Source organism: Rhizophagus irregularis, chromosome 24 (genome assembly GCF_026210795.1).
Source record: "Rhizophagus irregularis chromosome 24, complete sequence".
NCBI lineage: Eukaryota > Fungi > Glomeromycota > Glomeromycetes > Glomerales > Glomeraceae > Rhizophagus > Rhizophagus irregularis.
In genome coordinates, this window is record NC_089452.1 from 2,246,684 (window position 1) to 2,266,263 (window position 19,580).

At 38.8% G+C, this 19,580-nt stretch overlaps 5 protein-coding genes across 5 annotated transcripts; 1 reads left to right on the plus strand and 4 right to left on the minus strand.

Moving 5' to 3' along the window:
* Positions 1-11,501: 11,501 nt before the first annotated feature.
* OCT59_016186 (uncharacterized protein) lies at positions 11,502-11,918 on the minus strand (the record flags this gene model as incomplete). The annotated part of the gene is made up of 1 exon (XM_066132305.1): positions 11,502-11,918. The coding sequence occupies one exon, from the start codon at positions 11,916-11,918 to the stop codon at positions 11,502-11,504; it is 417 nt and encodes a 138-aa protein (XP_066003301.1).
* A 93-nt stretch (positions 11,919-12,011) lies between these two features.
* OCT59_016187 (uncharacterized protein) lies at positions 12,012-12,482 on the minus strand (the record flags this gene model as incomplete). The annotated part of the gene is made up of 1 exon (XM_066132306.1): positions 12,012-12,482. The coding sequence occupies one exon, from the start codon at positions 12,480-12,482 to the stop codon at positions 12,012-12,014; it is 471 nt and encodes a 156-aa protein (XP_066003302.1).
* Positions 12,483-12,595: 113 nt separating this feature from the next.
* On the minus strand, positions 12,596-14,476 carry OCT59_016188 (uncharacterized protein; the record flags this gene model as incomplete). Its single annotated transcript, XM_066132307.1, has 1 exon — positions 12,596-14,476. The coding sequence occupies one exon, from the start codon at positions 14,474-14,476 to the stop codon at positions 12,596-12,598; it is 1,881 nt and encodes a 626-aa protein (XP_066003303.1).
* A 2,859-nt stretch (positions 14,477-17,335) lies between these two features.
* OCT59_016189 (uncharacterized protein) lies at positions 17,336-17,770 on the minus strand (the record flags this gene model as incomplete). The annotated part of the gene is made up of 1 exon (XM_066132308.1): positions 17,336-17,770. One exon carries the CDS (start codon positions 17,768-17,770, stop codon positions 17,336-17,338), a length of 435 nt encoding a protein of 144 aa, XP_066003304.1.
* A 382-nt stretch (positions 17,771-18,152) lies between these two features.
* Positions 18,153-19,174, plus strand: OCT59_016190 (uncharacterized protein; the record flags this gene model as incomplete). The annotated part of the gene is made up of 3 exons (XM_025328478.1): positions 18,153-18,178; positions 18,249-18,303; positions 18,395-19,174. The coding sequence occupies 3 exons, from the start codon at positions 18,153-18,155 to the stop codon at positions 19,172-19,174; spliced, it is 861 nt and encodes a 286-aa protein (XP_025166503.1).
* Between the last annotated feature and the right edge of the window lie 406 nt (positions 19,175-19,580).

A 19,580-nucleotide genomic window follows, 5' to 3' on the forward strand; every position in this document is an offset into this window, starting at 1 on the left:
CTTTGGATTTTCAAATTCTAATGTTGCACCACAATAATTAACCTCGTTTCAGATCATCAGATATACCGTACTAACATAACATGCACAACCTTATATACAGCACACCGTAACGCAAGTCATTTAAATAATTTACAATTTGTTTATTTACTAAGAACTGATCACCATGATAACATTCACATTTTCATGTCACGTTAAAAATATTAGATACTCGAAATACCACTTTGATGGTGCCGATACTTGCAAAGTATAGTACGATACAGTACTATCAAAAATAATAGCTTATTAGTTTGGTCCTTTTAATTCTCCGTATCCTATTTCTATTGAGCCTGGTTAATTTTACCGTTAATTACTTTACCAAAAATCACTTCAACGACAAACGTTTCACCGATAGGGTGGTCATTTCGCAATAAATGTTTCATCAACTATCATTTTATTGACAGTTCATTTCGCGATAAACATTTCATCGACTGTCTTTTTATTGACAGTTCATTTCGCGATAAACGTTTCATCGACTATCTTTTTATTGACAGTTCATTTTGCTCATTTTAAAGAAAATTAAATTACCTTTTTTTTTGTTTTTGCCAGTTAAAATTAATATAAATGATAAATAATAATAAAAATTTGAAACTATAATAATCACTAAATTAGAACCATGTTAAAAAATAAAGAACAATTTTTGTATTTTTATACGAAAGTCATATACTGTATATATATTTTAGTTTTTTACTTCAAGTCACCGGGGTGATCATCACCGTTGGCCAGAATTATCAATTTTTACCGGCACTATATTTTTTTAATGCTAGTCGATCGTCATAATTTCAGTTACCGGTGATCATCACCCCCGGTGATAGTTAGAAAAATTCTATATTTTAATTTATATTTAATTTCATAATATTTATAAATTATATGTCAATGAGATTTCCGTCGGCAAATGCTTATCGGTGAAACGGCTATCGATGATATGATTGTTGGTGAGTTAAATGCGTTCCTTTCTTGTAGCTGTTATTTTAAAATAATTTTTTTTTTATAAGATTAATATGTATTCGTACTCAAAAACTTTTGTTTTAATAGATTTTGAAGAAAATGTGTTTTGATCGTGTGTCTACCTTTATCTACTACATTTTCGAAGTTGGAACTTTTCAAAAAAATCTTAATCAGTTAATATTAAATTTTTTTTTTTTAGTTGCAACTTGCAAATAATATTATACTCACATATTAGTTGTATTTCATTCGTCTTGTTATTACAATTATACTGGTCACATCGAACTGGACATTTCCTGAAACATCCAATTTCTCGAATTCCAATATTTTGCATAAATTGCTGTTTTTTAAATTTTGTTAGACAATAATTAAAGTGAGACATTCTAGATTTCTAGTTGAATGATAACTGTTCATTCGCGTTTCTTTTGTGAATGCATTTTGTATAAACTTTAATAATAAAGTTAAAAAATTTGGTGAAATCAAATTTACGAGAAAAAAACACTTCTGTATGTCAAGAAAATTAATTCATAACTGAAATTAAAAATTATACTGAAAAATTATGCCAAGAAATTTTTCTCCCGAAGTACAAACATCAATTTAATTTTGATTTTTTTTTTCCTTTGATAATGAATAAAAATGCTTGCTGTATTGTTTAGAGACAAATTTTTTATATTTCACATGATGATATTCTTGGCTAAAAACGATTGAATCACGTGATATTAGTAAGATATTTCCCGATAATATCCCTCAATTTTATCACCTAATCATTAGAAAAAAATCTTTCCCCTTTTTTTATTTTTGTTAGTTTTCCGCAGTAATTAGTGTAGGTTTCGTTTTAAGTTTTATTTTATAAACACTTTTAAGGGGAAGAGGCCCGGAAGGGCGCCTCGGGCATAAGGCGAGGTTTCAGTATTCTTTTTATACCCAAACCCAAGGGAAAATGTCTTCTTTTATTCGCATAGACGATTATGAAAATTACGATATACCGAATAATGGTTTTACTGGTCTCAACCAACACTCTAATAAAAGAGTTTCCGACAAAGTTTCTACTTGGAAAGATATTACATCTAACGCTCCTTTAACTACTTTTCACACTTCTCCTAGTACAAAACCTTTCAATAAACCTTCTTCTTTTTCTTCGCCGGTGGGAAAATTTCCGTTGAAAGTTTCTTTTTCCAAATTTCACGTGACTCGTCCAAATCGGGCTGGATACAACAAGATTTATGAAATCAGACGATCAAGAAGTTACTTTTTTGAGTTAAATGATCTACCTGCAAACACCAATGATATTCATCTTAAAATTTACACAAATGATTATCATATGAAAAATACCCCTATCTCTTATCGCAACACGAGTTCTACGCCGAATGACAAATATAGAATTAGTTGTATGCTTACACACTTTTTTTCTTCACAAAGAGTTTTACCTCGCAAAATACAACAAAAATTTTTTTCTTTTATACGAGATAGATTATTGGCTCGAAAAAATATGATTTCATCACGTGCTAACAATTCACGTGAACGTAATACTACGACCAGGACCTTTTTTAATTTTACATATAAAAAATATCGTTTTCATTTTGGAATATATATCCCTTGTTCTCAACAACATCCACATTCAACCTTTTATGATTCCCGTGAACACTGTCAGGTTCCTAGTCCATTCGTCATGTCTCAATGTAGACGTGCATGTGTTATGCACCAATCAATTTTTTTTCATAACGAAAATTTAAACGGGTATATAGCAAACATGTATTGTATGGTTAGCTTTGTATGTATTGTATTATTAAAACTTTTTAATGTATGTAATGTATCAATTATGTATGTATTGTATGATAAATGTGGTAGTTTCATGTATTATTTGATTTAAGGATAACTTCTTGCCACACTTTTTATTACCAAATTTAATTATTTACACATTTTTCATGTACTGGCTAAAACAATTCAACGCGTATTATTATAATCTTTTCTTTTTATTTAAAAATAAATATTTTTACCCTGTTTATTACTACTTTTTCATTTAAAAAAAATATATAAATATTTTTACGCGTTTTTATTACTGCAATCTTCTCTTTCTTTTATTTAAAATATTTCTATTGTGTTTATTACTATGTCTAAAGTAAATCCTGTTATTCTTTACTATATCTGATGACGAAACTATATCTGAAAATGAAATTTAATTCCTTGAGTCATCTATGAATATAAGGAACATTTATTTTATTTATAATAAAAAATACTTAAATTTTTTTTTGTAAATTCTAATATTATGTATGGCGAAAATAAGTATGCCATACATCATTTTTAATATCCATACATGTATGGGCACAATCAAAGCATACATAAGCATACAATACATACAACGTTAAGCATACACTACATGTTTTATAATCACCTAATTTAAACAATGTCCGAAAATATGGACGTCAGAACCCTACACTACCTGCTACTAGTATGGTCAACGACAAACGCTCACATGCTAACCTACTACATGACAGATGGAACTGTAGATGGAAAAAAGATGTTATATCCCATCGATTGGGTATTAGTTATAAGGAATCTTATCTGGCTCGCTCTAAAGGATCAGTAATACATCATGCAAATAAGCATATGTACCGTAAATGGCTGGACACCTTTTCAATCCAACGAAGTAAAAATGTTAAAACAGCGAAAGCACAGGAAATCCGTTTCCGTAGGGCATGTAGACGAACTTTTCATGCCAAAGAACATAATAACCTCGATACGATGAGGCACAGACTTATCACCGCTGTCGTCGGTCTGGATGTGTGTCTCGCTACCGCTCCACCCACCTCGGCCAGGGCCTCGCAGTACCTATATCTCGCTATCGCTCCACCTATATCGCCCCTACGGGGGATCAGGAATCCCCCATATATACTACTACCATGGCCACAGTGGCCATGGCTGGTCACACTACTTTCCAACTCCTTTTTTTTTATCCATTTTTTCTTATATATAAAACTACTATGACCACTATGACCACTATGACCAGACTACTAAAAAGTGGATAAAAACACGAATAAAGCCGAAATCAGACAGAATATCCGGTCATAGTACTGGCCACAGTTCGAAAAACTTATGATAATACTATGGCCACCTTAGTTAGCCCCTCAGGCTCCAAAACCCGATTTAAGCTATGACCACCCTTTATCTACTTACCTGAGACACCGAACTATGCCACCGAACTATGACCGCCGAACTATGACCACCGAACTATGACCGCCGAACTATGACCACCCTTTATCTACATACCTGGGACACCAAACTATGACCACCGAACTATGACCACCGAACTATGGCCACTTTCCCCGTCAGAAAAAATAAGTAATTGAACAATGGGTATTGAGAATAGAGCATATCAAGATAAGTTTAGAAGACAGTACTAATCCGTCTTCCTCTTTTTTGCCTCCTTAAGGCATTTATCAATACACTGTTTACACGCGTCATCAGAATCTAAGATTTTCTGTCCAAGTTTTTTGCATTGCCGATTGTAAGCCGTCTGCTGTCTCTTAGCAGCGGTTTCTTTTCTTTTCTCCTTAGTCTTCTTCTTGATCATCCAGTCTATTCCAGTAAAAGTATTCTTATGCATACCACAAATTGTGCAGTCACCATGCAGCCGGTAACGCCCATTTGTAGTCATATCTTGTATTTCACTAGCCGTCTCAGTTTCCTTCTTGCACTTTAGGCAGTAAAAACGTGTCATTTTAAGATTTGAAATCTAAAACCATTCCTTTAATTTGTTGTAATATGTCACACTTAGAGAATTACTATAAGTACTACAATCTCTCCGGAGTACCAGCACGAATTCTAAAAGGTGAAGAGCACTACAACCTATACAAAAAGCCCCTAAAGGAAAAGTCAACAGAACGCCCAAAGGTAATTGTATGGAAACCAAATGCAACACATCAGGCAGATCTTGCAGAAATGCCAGTTGACCCCAAAGGATTCCACTATTTTCTCGTAGTGGTGGAAGTTGCAGGAAAGAGAGTTGATGCAGAACCCCTAAAGGATAAGACTGCAAATAGAGTTCTAAACGGGTTTGTCAAAATCTACAGAAGAAATCGTATTAAGCCACCAACACACAGACTGGAGACAGACTCCGGATCAGAATTCACTAACGACCAGGTACGTGATTTTTTCCTGAACAGCCTAGGGGTAATGATGAGGTTCGGAGAGCCAGGAAGGCATAAACAGCAATCTTATGCTGAAAGAGCTATCCAAGCCATCCAAGAACCCCTTCTTAAACGAATGGTAGCACAGGAGTTGAAAACCGGGGTGACATCCGTGGAATGGTCAGAAGATTTCCATAATATAGTGAGTAAAGTAAATGAACTCTGGCAGAGAAATCCCCCAGACATTCTGACAGGATCACCCAAAGTGTCAAAAAAGACGGATCTCCTCTCTGAAGGAGCACGTGTCAGAGTCAAGTTAGATGAACCTATCTCAGTACTCGGTAATAAACTTCACGGAAAATTCCGTACAGGAGACATAAGATGGAACCCAAACATTCGTGTAATCAAAAAAATGATACTCTCACCCGAACAGCCTCCTACATATCTCCTTAACGGACCACATGGTCGATTAGGTGTATCCAGATGTGCATATACCCGAAAGGAATTGCAAGTAGTTCCTATTAATGAAAAGCCTCCACCTGACTCTATAATAAGAGGACAACCTGAAAGATTTGTTCCTGAGCAGATACTTCGGCATCGCATTAGAAAAGGTCAAGACCAGTATTTGGTTAAGTGGGAGCGCTATCCAGACACTGAGGCTACTTGGGAACCTGCTGACCAGTTGAAGGAGGATGTTCCTGACTTAATTCGCAAATTTTGGGAATAAAAAAAAATAGAAGAATTAAAGGGTCTTATTTTTTATCCCCTCGATTAGCATCAGGAACTATCGGGATAAAAACATTCTTCCCATCACAGGTAAAGGCTATATGTTCACGTGATTCATGGACATCATAATTGTAACGTTTCAGACACGTTCGGCTTAACCCAATTTCCCTATGCTTGTAACCACTTAAGACTGCAAGGTCCTCAGTGATAGCATAATCAGGGGTAAGTTTGATTGTCACTCCCTTTACCATGCCGAATGTCCTACCTGTTCCTGAAGCACCAGATATGTTATATGTAATACTCTTGTCAATATCCAACCCTAATTCCTCAGCAGCTTCTCTCTGAATAAAAGACGCATTAGCACAAGTGTCTGCTAAACACTGAATTGCTATTCCATTAACCTCCCCATCCAGTGCTAAAAGATCTTTAGTATTCTCTAAACGAGCTATGTCAATATCCATAGGATCATCTACCCTGATATCCTCTTCTTGTTCCTCCTCAACTAGGTCCTCCGGAATCTCTGTGACTTTTCTAGCAGACAATAACTCCTCCTGAAGAATCTCACGGAGTAATTTCCTAAAGTCTGCAGACCTTAACAGGCTTAATAAGTCATTCTTAGTAACAGCTTTTGCAGGTGTAAACTTACTACCAGTAACTTTCACAGGAATCTTAACAGGGGTTGCTTTGCCTTTCAATGGCACACTAGAAGAGCTAACTGCTGTCTTATTTGGGGACGACTTAAGAAGTTTTGAGATACTCGAACCTACTTTTTTTTTGACCCAACACGAACCATATAGACATCACCATCTTTTTCTCTCAATTCTACCTTTTCACCAAAACTCGCAGTATCAATGTCCATAGTATCATCATTAAGATCGAGGTTTCTCATTGCTCGGGCCAAATCCAGATCATCACGTTTATCTTTAGCCTTCTGAAGTTGTTTTGTAAGTATTTTAGACGTCCCACGTTTATATCCCATAATAAGATCAATAGCATTTTGATGATCATCCAAAGTCCACTCAGGAGCATCAGGGTCATCACCAACATCATGATCTACATAACCATCATCCCAATCAGGATCCTGAGGATCCTGAACAACACGTCTCTGTGGTTTTGGTCGAACAGGTTTAATCTGCTGTCTATAGACTGGTGGATTACGAACTGGCCGAGCTTGTAATTGTTTAAATTGCACCTGAAAATTCTTGGTAAGTTCCTCAGCTTGAGCCTTAAGTAACTCTTGTAATTGTTCTTGAGTAACCCCAGATGACTTTGATGTCAGTACGACAGGTTCCTGTTTTCCTAACGGAGGTTGAGTTACATCACTGTAATCTGCTTGAAGTCGTCGATTTCTATCTTGTAACCCCAAGCGCATTTCAGCCCTTCTCCGTTCTAAATTTCTCAGATGTTTAACCAAGTCATCAGGATTAAGATTACTAAACCTTTCTGCTTCAAAAATATTATCAGCCGAAAGACCTCTAAAGAACTGGTCAATAATAAGATCATCAGTTAGTTTTAGTAATTTTCCAGCCCTCTTTACAGTTCTATAAAATGCATCGACTGGCTCATTTTCCTGATAAAGACTGTTAAAACGGATACGTTTCTTTTCATCTAAAATAGTTGGGAATTGTGTTCTAAGCCAATAAAGTGCCTGATTAGGTTTAATACCTGGAAAAACTATAGAACGATTATTATTAGCAGCAACACCAGCATCTGCAGTAGCTGGAGCAACTCTATCTGTCGGACGAGCACCAGCTCTTCCCCAAGCTTTATCTCCACCTATTAAATCATGGGTAGGAATAAATGCTGCTCTAATAGTTACTAATGCATTAGCTCCATCTGTAGCATAAACATGTGCTTCAGACCCATTTACATAGGTACCTACATTCGGTCCTCCTGCACCTTCTGGTATCACTAATGCTACAAAAGCAGCTAAATTAGCTCCACCAGCTGAAGTGATACCAGAAAGTTCCCAATTTTTTCCTGTAATTTCTCGATCAAACCATTCAGCTGCTTCACCGGCCATGCAGCTTCTAAGTATACCCATAGCTCTTTTCCAAGACTCTGGTGGCCCTCCAGCAGCATATGGGTTAAGATTAATAGTATCAAGATAACCCATATAAAGCCTAACAAATGTATCAATATCATCAGTAGCTTTACCCTCAAAAATCGGCAATCCTATCGCAGTGGTAGCCATATCGTCTCTAGTGGATTGTTTAATATAGGTGGAGGAGGGTTCAATTGTCTAATTCGAAACCATTGTACCTGAATTCTAAGAGCAGCTATCTGTTGGAAAAGTCTATTTCTAAGTCTCCCTAATGTCTGAATCCCAAAACGCACCCTATTATTAGCATGTGCTAGCTGTGCATTAACCTGTCCAAGTTGCGCATTAACCAATACAAGTTGTCCTCCAGTCCGAGTAGCCCTCAGCCGCCAATGATTTAAAAGGATATTACCACGATTCACAGCATTTTGAGCCTCATTACGATCCCTTACTGCTTGAGTATAATCTGCTTGTAATACATTACGTTCATGTCGTGCCTGATTACGTTCACCTATAGCCCATCGACGAAGCTCTACCATAGTATCATAATCTCTTTGCAGGTTATGGTTTTCTTCTATGAAATTATCATTGGCAGCACGTATAATAACTAATTGACGTTCTAAATTAGTAAACGTTTCATCAAATGCATTTATCTTACCTTGTGCAAAAACTAACAAATCTTTTGTAATACCAAGTTCTTCATGTTTTGCTTTACAGCGATACATTAATATATTAATAATATGTTTGATTTGATTATTTGCCTCCTGTATCTCTGAATCAACAGTTAAACGACCCCTGGTAGTCAATAAATTTGCATGAGCCTTTAGTATTCTAACTAATTCATCATCGTCTTTTTCATTGACCAAGTGTGCAGGAGGCGGTCCAGTAGGTTCTGAAGGAGTATAAACTGGAATTGGTGTTGATGTCGACATAGTATTTAAACTAAGTTAGAATAAAATTCAAATGGATCTTTATGTATACAATTTGGACGAGTACACGACCGACTCAAGACAAGGCAATGAGTTTGCTCCATCATGGCCCTTTCGATTAGCCGTAGCAGGTAGCTCAGACTCAGGTAAGACAACTATGATCATTAATTTGTTAATGGGTAACAAGAAAGCAAAGGAGGATGGTAATCGGTATGTACTATGTGATGCAGTACTTTTAGTTGGCAGATATCTTGACGAGCCGAAGTGGGCAGTTGTACATGATTTTTTCGAAGAGGAGAAGATCCCATTCACTGCAGTAACTCATAGTGAAATTCCAGAGATTGACTCTTTCGACCCTACTCAAGCTACTGTGGTAATCTTCGAGGATCTGATGGATGCACCTAAAAAAATCCAGGATCTCATCACTGGTTACTTTACACATGGACGACACAAAAATATTTCATGTATTTATGTAGCCCAAAGATTCTTTGCCATTCCTAAGGCTATTCGAGAAAATGTTAACTACATCTCACTGCATGGAGGTCATGGGAGCCTTACAGATACCAAGAGAATCATCCGCCTATATACAGAAGAATCAGAGTCATTAGCACCAGTAATTGATGATCTTACTCTGCAACGTGAATTTGTAGTGTTTGATCTTAGACGGTCCAAAAGTGATCCACTGTCCATTCGAGTAAGATGGGATACTAGTCTCAGTTCGATCACAGAGCAATCTCAGTTCAATCCTAGTTCGATCTCAGTTCAATCTCAGTTTGATCCAAGTTTGAACCCAGTTCGATCTCAGTCTGAACCCAGTTCAATCACAGTTCGATCCAAGTTTAGTCCCTATGGTCAGAAAGCTGTATTTGAAGCAAAAAAAGGTGGACACTTGATTGAATTTGCTCGGGTATTTCCATCCCCTAAAGAACGTCAACATTTACTTGTACCTGGTGTCTTAGCCAAGAATGCAGATACCTGGATTAAATATGTCTTTCGGGAAGCTTATGGACTCTCTGGTAAGACCCTAGGAGCTGACTTTCAGGATTTCTTAGCAAAAGTACAGGGTAGGACTGCAAAGACTGAAACTCTGAAAACTGAGAATGTGAAGGAGTTATTCTCCCGATATGAAGCCCTGAAGTCTAGTCGCCCTCTGGATAATAAACAAATAATAGAAGGTATTGAAGTCCTTCTACAGATCTTTTCTAAGAACCACATGGACCGTCGAGCATTACAAGTAGGGATTAATAGTATATTGTGAGAATATCAAGTAATTTGTCTGCAGAAGCTCTAAGAATCATAGCACTTTTTTTACGGCCTTCAAAGTCAATTCTTAACATCTTAGCCTTCAACCCTATTGCTCCTAAAGCACGAGAAGCAAAGTTCTTAGTCATTGGATTACTTATATGATTTACATAGTTCTCATAGAATGTAGTGAAAGGCTCGTCAATACCATCTGGATATGTATCTCTTAGAAATTGATATAAAGCAATTTCTCCACTGTCACAACCTATGGCTATAAGCTGTTCGAGAAGCCACTTCCTAATATCTTCATATGGCTCTCCATCCATAATTTTCATATCCAGTCTTTGTGTAAACAATTGTGTAAAGTCCACATTACTTGCCCGACGGATAATCTGGACCAACTTATCCCTGGCAAGTCCCAAGGCTTGTAAAGGTTCATTCTCATCACTAATCTTCTTTATAATCTGTCTGTATAACACGCTGGATAATCCTCTATGTGCTGTTTTTGGAGTGACTACTCCACAGTTTTGGCACTGGTTTATTACGATTGATGTTGACATGGCTATCTTTCTTTATGTAAAAAAGAATTATTCAAAATTAAGTAACTATTCGGAGCAGTCCTTGCACAACTTGTCCGTTAAGTCACTTGGGCTTACAGGCATGAGACATTCCCTACACAACTCAATATTAAGCTCTGCAAGTCTCGGGGTATGGTCCTCCAAAGTTCGTGGACGACTGGAAGGACCGGAGGAAGGTGTTCCGTTAGTCGTATCTTGCTGTAAGATAAAATCATCATATTCATCTTGGTCAGCCTGAATAGCAGTCCTGATTTGTTGTATATCATTGAAAGTTAACCGCTGCCCATCAAGATTTTCCTCATTATAGCGTGTTTCATTAATGATTTCCTCTATGAGCGCCTCTTCTTCATAATGGACAAGGTAGTAATCCTCAACTACCTCATAGTCACTCTCAATCAGTCTATAATATGTTCTAGTACCACGTCGAACATAACGTCCTGTATCTGTATTTAAATATACAGGTTGCTCTTCAGGTGGAGGTGCAGTTTGTCTACGGACAAGCCTTCCATCAATATAATCATGGGATTCCATAACTATTCGATTAAAGGTATCTCCACCGATAATAATTGGACGTCCAGTTATAGGGTTAGCTATATAAGGGTAAGACATGTCTTTTTTCTGTACGTGTCTACATACCTAATAGTTTTCTTCAATTTACAATAACCAAGTGACACGGTCATCAGTCCTTATCAAAAAATACAAGAATACCTGATGACAAGGTTACATGGTCATCAATCCTTATTAAAAAATGCAAGGATACCTGATGATAAGGTTACATGGTCATCAATCCTTGTCGAAAAAATGCAAGGATACCTGATGATAAGGTTACATGGTCATCAGTCCTTGTCAAGAAATATGAGGATACCCGATAAATAAGCTACTCCTGTTGAGTCCATTCATTCCACTCCCAGTTCAGTCCCCAAGGGTCGCCTCCCCATCTTTGTTCACTTAATGCATGCTCTATGGTTTCCCTCTCTTGGGGGTCCACGACCATCCCATTCCTAAGCATTTTCTCCATAATATAAAGCTGATCCTCGGTGAGGCGGTCTATCCATCTTTTATAGAAGTCGTTTACATCTTCAAATGATATCCAGTCAATATTCCCTTTTTCAAACGGCTTTCCAAGAGCTTGGACATGCCCAATTGTAGTAGCGTAATTTTTCCATCTCTTATATGCTTCTTGACGAACCTCCTGCCACCACACACTATCTACTTTACTCGCTGCAATAAGGTCAGTATCTGGGATCTTTGCAACAATGCGTTCGACTATTTCTACTGGTAATCGGTCCAACATGATGTTATGTTACTTATACTATAGCCATCTTCAATTACTGTATGCCCATTACAAATGGATAAAAAATATAAACTAAATTCGTACAGGAGCCGCTTATGCAAGAAGTTCTGCTAAGGTTTTCTCAGCCTCGTTTTTAGTAATAGCTCGCTTTGGGGGACCGGTTGATAAGTCCTTAGTCGCATTATAATACAATTCAAAGAGGGCCTCAAGCTTATCTAGGAGAGCTTGTTTATTCTTGTATGATTCGCGAATTTTTGCTATCTTAGCAGTATATGCCGCATTATCTGGGAAGAGTTTTCTGGCCACGAACTTCACATATGATACAGGAGAATTTGCCGTCTGGATTCGCTTGATATACTTCACGTGGTCCTGGACAAGGTAGCTGGTTTTGCTAAACCCAGATACTAATGCGACTACTATAGTGTCTTTTAATGCACGGATAATCTTGAGGACAGTTTCATCAGAGACAATGGTGAACTGATTGTGTGATGCATCATAAATAACTTTATCACTAATGCTGTCAGTGCTGTTAATAATGCTTGCTAATTCGGTATATGTTGACATGATTCCTTATACTTTTTTGTACTTTGTAATAAATAGGAATCTTCAAATTGACTTTACATTCAAGCAAGAAAAAATATATATACCTACTGTAAACCCAACCACATTCTTGGCAATCATGTCCAGATAACCTTGTTTGCATTTTTCACATGGCAGTATCCTGCAGTTTCAAACTTGAGAGCTTTCAATGCTTTGGATGCATTTTTTGGACAAGTGATAAGTGTAGGACTACTCGGCTGTTCCTCTAGAATAAATCCATCTGTATGGATGCGTCGTACTTTATCCTTATATGGTTCTAATAACTCTGAAGTCGTCTTCCGTCCATGTGCTAATAAGAATGGAGCGATCCTAGGATACTCACCCTTGAAGGGACTACCTGGGTTTGTGAACTGGAATCGCCACTGGTCAGATCCTACTGGTACGATGGAGTCAAGTGTGTGGCCTTCTGGAAACTTGAATGGATCTGTTTGATCTGTGGTGAGTGTCTTGTAATTGCGTTTCCTCTGGCAGAGTGCTCCCCATAGTGTATTGAGAACTCTCTTTGCAACACGACCGGCTACGCCACCCTGGTTCTTTATATTGAAGAGAAAGTGGACATACTCACCAAATATTACAGTCCCAGGAATTCTTGCTTCTCTGTCATATATCAAGGCATTTGGCTTTCCATCCTGGATTAACTGTATATCGAGTCCAAGTTTCTTTGCTCGTTGTAAGTCAATAAATGTATAGACTCCCCTCTTATTCTGTCGGAAGAGAATGTCATTACCACTTACCTTGCCCTTGGGCGCTCCCTGGGAGCTAGCACGAAATAATCCATACAAGGCATAACCTCTATGGTCTACAAAGTCTTTGAGTATTTGAAACTTACCTTGTCGGATTGGAAAGTTTGCATTTGATTGCTGAATACTTGGATATAAACTTGTCACGTCGTATTGCCTTCCATAACCCTTCCATTCATTGTCTGCCCAGATAAGACCTCCCATCATTGCATCACTTATCCACTCTGCTTCGACTGGGTCAAGAGGATCATTGGCTGGAACCCCTACACTAAACCGTTCAAAAAGCCAGAGTGCAGTTCTCTTGTACGACCAGTTGTGGTAAGATAAGTCGATTCCTAGACCGAACTTCTTTGTAGCCTGTAGGAAGGAATCCCGCTCTTCATGGATCCTCTGGTATGTTTCCTCAAGTGTTTCATATATTCCAGTTTTACAATTCTTCTCGATAGGGATGAAGGAGTAACTATCAGAGTTCTTACCTTTCTGAAACTGTCCAACTGTAAGAGACTTAACTGTCTTACCATTGTATATTTTTACTACATTATTAACCCCATCTTCACGATAAACAAAGGGAGACTTTTGTTTTCTATCTAATTTGCTAGGGTGGAGTCTTCCGGGATTCAGTGCAAGAGAGTAGTGGCCTTCAGACAAAATAAGTGTTGCACGTCTGTCAGATTTGCTCTTAGAAATTCGAGTGGAATCCCCTACAATATTAAGTGCAAGGCTTCCTGCAAGTTGTTCAACCTTATCCATATATGAGACTGGAACTGGAGCATCACGATTGAGACCTAATGCCTTTTTGATATACTCAGGCTTTTCGATTGACTTTGGCATTTTAGAGAATGTGCCGTAGATATATTTCAGGCATTTATACAGGCAATCATTTAGCTCCCCGTTGCAACCCCCTGCAACCGGTGGGGCATCTCTCACATAAATTATGAATCGTTCAAAATAATCAGGGTCTGCGTCATCCGGTAGTTGTGCTTCGTCGTAGTGGTCCAAGAGTGAGAAGAGGCTGGCTGGTTGGTTTCCTGATGTCCATCCACCGGGTTTCCAGTTTTCATAGGGGAGCAGAATCTGAAATTTATGTGTCGGATACCGGGATTGGAGTCGCTGTCCAAGTCTTGCTATTGCTCCTCTGGAAAATCTTGCGCCTGAATACTGTAATTCTTTGATATCCGGTCTTGTAGGTAAAGCACGGACAATCTCTGAATAAACCATTTAATGTATTTATGAATTGTGTTCAGTTGTAATATAGGTTTTTTATACAAAAAATATAAGATAACTAAGAAGTGCTTATCTTATTAAAAGGAGTCAATCTTGCTGCATACACGATCAAGATCCTCTTCATCCCAGTCGTCAACAATTCCATTGGCGGCTTCCCATTCACGTTCCATATCAGTTTTTGGACATTCCTCGGGGATCTCTCGTGCTTTACCCTTATTCATCTTCATAGTTTCATAACCGGAGGTGGTAGGGATAATCTCGGCATCATGATCCTCCTTATATGCTCTTATTAGATCTGCGAGTTCTTTACGGCTAGGTGTTTTAGGTAAGTACCCATTATATTCTATCCAGTCCTTGAAGCGGTCTACTACCTCCCTAAGGTAGTACTGATACTCGTCCTCAATACGTGTTGTGGGACATTCCTCTACTTCAAATGCGAGTATTTCCCAGTCATAGTCGTCTGACACGTCTTGGTACTTAGCCCATAAATCCTTACCTGTATTGTAGAGATCATTGAAGACCTGGTCCTTTGAATTCTTGACCCATGGCTTACGATCCCATCGGTGCCTTTCATGCCAAGCCCAGTGTGCTCGAGTACCTTCCTTTGGTTCAGGGTCCCAGTCAACTTCTAGTTCTGTGTCAGGTTCTGGGATAGGTTGCTCTTCAGGAGCCGGTTCTGGGTCAGGCTTAGTGACGGATGCAGAAAATTCTGCGGGAGACTCGGGTTGTTGTTCAGGAGCCGGTTCTGGGTCAGGCTTAGTGACGGATGCAGAAAATTCTGCGGGAGACTCGGGTTGTTGTTCAGGAGCCGGTTCTGGGTCAGGCTTAGTGACGGATGCAGAAAATTCTGCGGGAGATTCGGGTTGTTGTTCAGGAGCTGGGTTCACAGTTGTAAAATCTGAGTCAGATAGCAAGTCATCTAAAACGTCGTAGTCATCATCAGCTTTAAATGCAGGTTCTTTAGCAGGCGGCTCATTTTCTTGATCAGGTTCCTCATCAGATAGATAACAGTCCGAGAAGCTATCTATAGGTTCATCAGTATCTGATTCTATAGGAGCTGGAGATTCCTCAGAAATAGGATCCTCATTGATGACAGGTGCGGGTTTTACCTTCAAGCAATCGGGCTTAAGTGGTACTGGTGGTGGAGTCTTTTTGGAAACTGGTTTCTCTTCCTCAGCGGGTTTCTCAACAACTGGCTCCACTTCCTCTACTGGTGTTTCCTGTATGTCTTGTACATCTTGGATTACTTTACTAAAATTCTCCACGATTTTTGCTTTATCTAGTATGTAATAGTTTATTCGGGCACCTGAACGTCTTGGGCGGGTTTTAGGAATGAATTGTTTAATCTCCATGCCAAACTTATTATCACTAAGTGTTTTGTTTTCGCCCTTCTCACTGCACCAATTCTGGTAAGTGCTATAAAAATTTGTACACGGGATTTCAAGTGTGTCGCAATTGTCGGGCCACATCATTTCAAGGTAATATTGTATAAAACGCTGGGGATTCGGGATACTTGCTTCAATTAACTCCCGTTTCATTTGAGTATCAGGAATAGATCGGGGATTGAAGCTAGTTAAGTCTCGGCTAAGTAGGTAGGACATGAAGGAACTGGCCGTATCCGGATTTTCTAATACTTTTACGAGAGAACCGAAGTATTCTCTATTGCCTTTATATTTGGCTGAGACGTTGAGAGCTACAAATCTTTCATCTCCCATTTCTATGCGGATTGGCATAGCATGATTACTGAGGATCATGTAGCCAGCAAAGTCATCAATAACCTTCACATCTATCCCCTTTTCCTCAATAGAGATGTAAGGCTCGGTGATTAAACTCTTGAGTCGGTTGTTTGCCCCGTGCCATTCCTTGCCTGACATATCGCATTCATTGAGGATGATAAGTTTTTTGGCACGAACAGCCGCATTGAACCTTCCCATTACATCTTCAAGACGGGTAGTGGAGAGGAAATTTTCACGGCCGAGAATACGTTCTCCGATAAAATCGGTTAAGATATTCTTACCACATCTGGGGGGACTGCGCATAATAATTGCTGTACCGGGTTTTTTGTCTGGATTTTGAATTAGAAATGCGAGCCAGTTGAGGATGTATATGGTTAATTGCTTGTCCTCTGCACACCATACCTCATGAACGTGTCGGATGATTGGATTAACTAGGTTTGGTTTAATGCGCTCAGCGGGTTGGGCCCTGAAACCTAGGAAGAGATTGAAGAATTCAGGATTATACTTTGGCGCATTTGGGGGATAAGGCATGAAGTTTACATCTGTATAACAGATCTTTGCAATTGAGGCTTGGAGAAGAAGATCCTTTAATTTGGTGGATGTAGTCGCGTCACTGTCTTCTCCGGTATTTGACCGAATAATTACCTTGTGCTTAGTAGAAATCCCCTTGAGATCTGCGGCAAACTCGAAGTATATGCTTCCATTGTAAGCCTTCTTTTTTCTAATCCACATGCCAGATTTTGTGGTGATGAAAGCCACAGAAGCCAAGATTGCTGAATTGACGCTTTCTTTCGTGTGTGTACCTACACATTTTTTAAGAAGGTCATCGTAGAAGAAACGGTTGTTGGGGTTAAAGATTGCTGGAACTTGAGCGGCCATTTTTTGTTCTATCAAATCGAGTACTAATTTATAGTTACCTAATCTTCAATTGCCGAATATATTTTTTCCAAAGATCTGCACTCCTACCTGGTTACCCTCCTGTAGTCCTGTGGTCCTGCGGTTCTGCGGTCCTCCGGTTATATCTGGTTATCTTCTAGGGGTAAAAAAAAAAACTATAAACCACAAACCTTTACGACTGCTCTAAATCTTTCCTTCCCCCTTTTCAATCCACGTATATCTAGTGAAATCCACACCGCTCAAGAGCCCACCTTACCATCATTTGCTCTTTTCTAGCGTCCGTTAACTCTTTACAAGCCTTTTGATACTCCTTCCAATTAAGCTCATGAAGTTCACGATTTCCAATACCCTCCTCCTCAAATGATTGACCAAGAGCATCCCCCGCTTTTTCCTTCTTTTCTACTGCCCTGTCGTATGCCTCCTCGGCTTTCTCATATCGCTTCCACAACTCGGCTTTACAACAGTTATACCAGAGTCTGTTTATCTTGAGATGCTTTCCGAATTCTTTGGCCGGAAGGTTTCTGACTATTTTTGCTACTATATCCGGGTCGTTGAGGGGCGATGCCCGCATTTGGATCCATTTACGGATTCCATAGATGTCTACAAGATCAAGTCCGAGGTCTTCGGCAAGAGAAGTGGCTGCGTGTAAGTTCATCATTGTATATTACTTATGGTATACCCATTGTTCAATTACTTATTTTTTCTGACGGGGAAAGTGGTTATAGTTCGGCGGTCATAGTTCGGTGGTCATAGTTCGGTGGTCATAGTTCGGTGGTCATAGTTCGGCGGTCATAGTTCGGTGGCATAGTTCGGTGTCTCAGGTAAGTAGATAAAGGGTGGTCATAGCTTAAATCGGGTTTTGGAGCCTGAGGGGCTAACTAAGGTGGCCATAGTATTATCATAAGTTTTTCGAACTGTGGCCAGTACTATGACCGGATATTCTGTCTGATTTCGGCTTTATTCGTGTTTTTATCCACTTTTTAGTAGTCTGGTCATAGTGGTCATAGTGGTCATAGTAGTTTTATATATAAGAAAAAATGGATAAAAAAAAAGGAGTTGGAAAGTAGTGTGACCAGCCATGGCCACTGTGGCCATGATAGTAGTATATATGGGGGATTCCTGATCCCCCGTAGGGGCGATATAGGTGGAGCGATAGCGAGATATAGGTACTGCGAGGCCCTGGCCGAGGTGGGTGGAGCGGTAGCGAGACACACATCCAGACCGACGACCCGCTCAACGCTACTGGTTTTTATTTTTACCTTCGCAATATATCTACAAGCCGATTAAACATCTACATTACACCCATGGTCTTGATTACCCCGACTATGGCTTTAAGATTCCAATTAATCAGGATATAACCTCCCAGAAGGATATTGTGGTTCACACAGTTGAACAATATAACCCCGTTCCTGCTGGATTTTTCCCCTTGAAATATAAGGACATTATTCCTAAGGAGCCTCTATATACGAGCGCAGGTGACTTTATAATTCCTGGATCTCATCAATGGTTTACGCGAATGTACCAGTTGGATCTTGCACGAAAGGCTGCACAACCTCCAAAATTAACCCTTGAAGACCATCGACAATTACTTCTTCAAGAAGAGGCACGTATTGCGAACCAAATAACGGAAAAAAGAAAAGCGGAATCTCTTTTACATGGCACGACTGTCAAGCATCTCTATCGCCGTGATCGAGCCAAAAAATGGCACACATTAAGAAATGATTATTATCACCAAAATATGTCAAAGTTCGAACAATATTTTGACAAGACAAAAGATAAGATTGTGTCACAAAATGACATTGCCTTTCAACTGCGACTTCACAAAGAGATGACTGATTTTAGTGATGCCTTTATACTTGGCAAGAAGATACGTATCGCTACCCGTACGACAAACGAGGAAAAGTACGTTCCATATAAATATGGAAATGAATTTATCGAGAATCCTTCGTATGAGGATTCCAGGGCCATTACCTCCGATGATACCAAGGAAATCGAAAGACGTCCGCATAAACATCTTACTACCACTTCGACTATTACGTCTGATGATCGATTGAAATGAAGGCGACATACCCCTGCTATCGCTGATGACTCTTCAGAAGCAGGTCCTTCAGGTTCCCATACTAACATTTAATTTTATATTAGTTTAGAGTCAATTATTTTCATTATTACATATAGTTTCTTTTCTTTAGTTTATGTATAGCTATCATGCTTTTAGTTTTTTCTTTTCTTTTTGAAAAACAATATAGAATAGTGTGAATCATTCCAACCATGACAGTATTTACGGTTGGTGGCCTTTTGGCTAAAAGAAAAATACAGATCTTTTTTTATATAGATTGTTATAGTTTTGTTTTACTATTCTGGATGTCCTTTATCCTTACGTTGGTCGTAGCGGTAGGATAAGCTATGGCCCTTTTATATAATTAGAAGTTAGGGTCCTTCCTTGAGCTTTTATTGGTTCCTGGCGG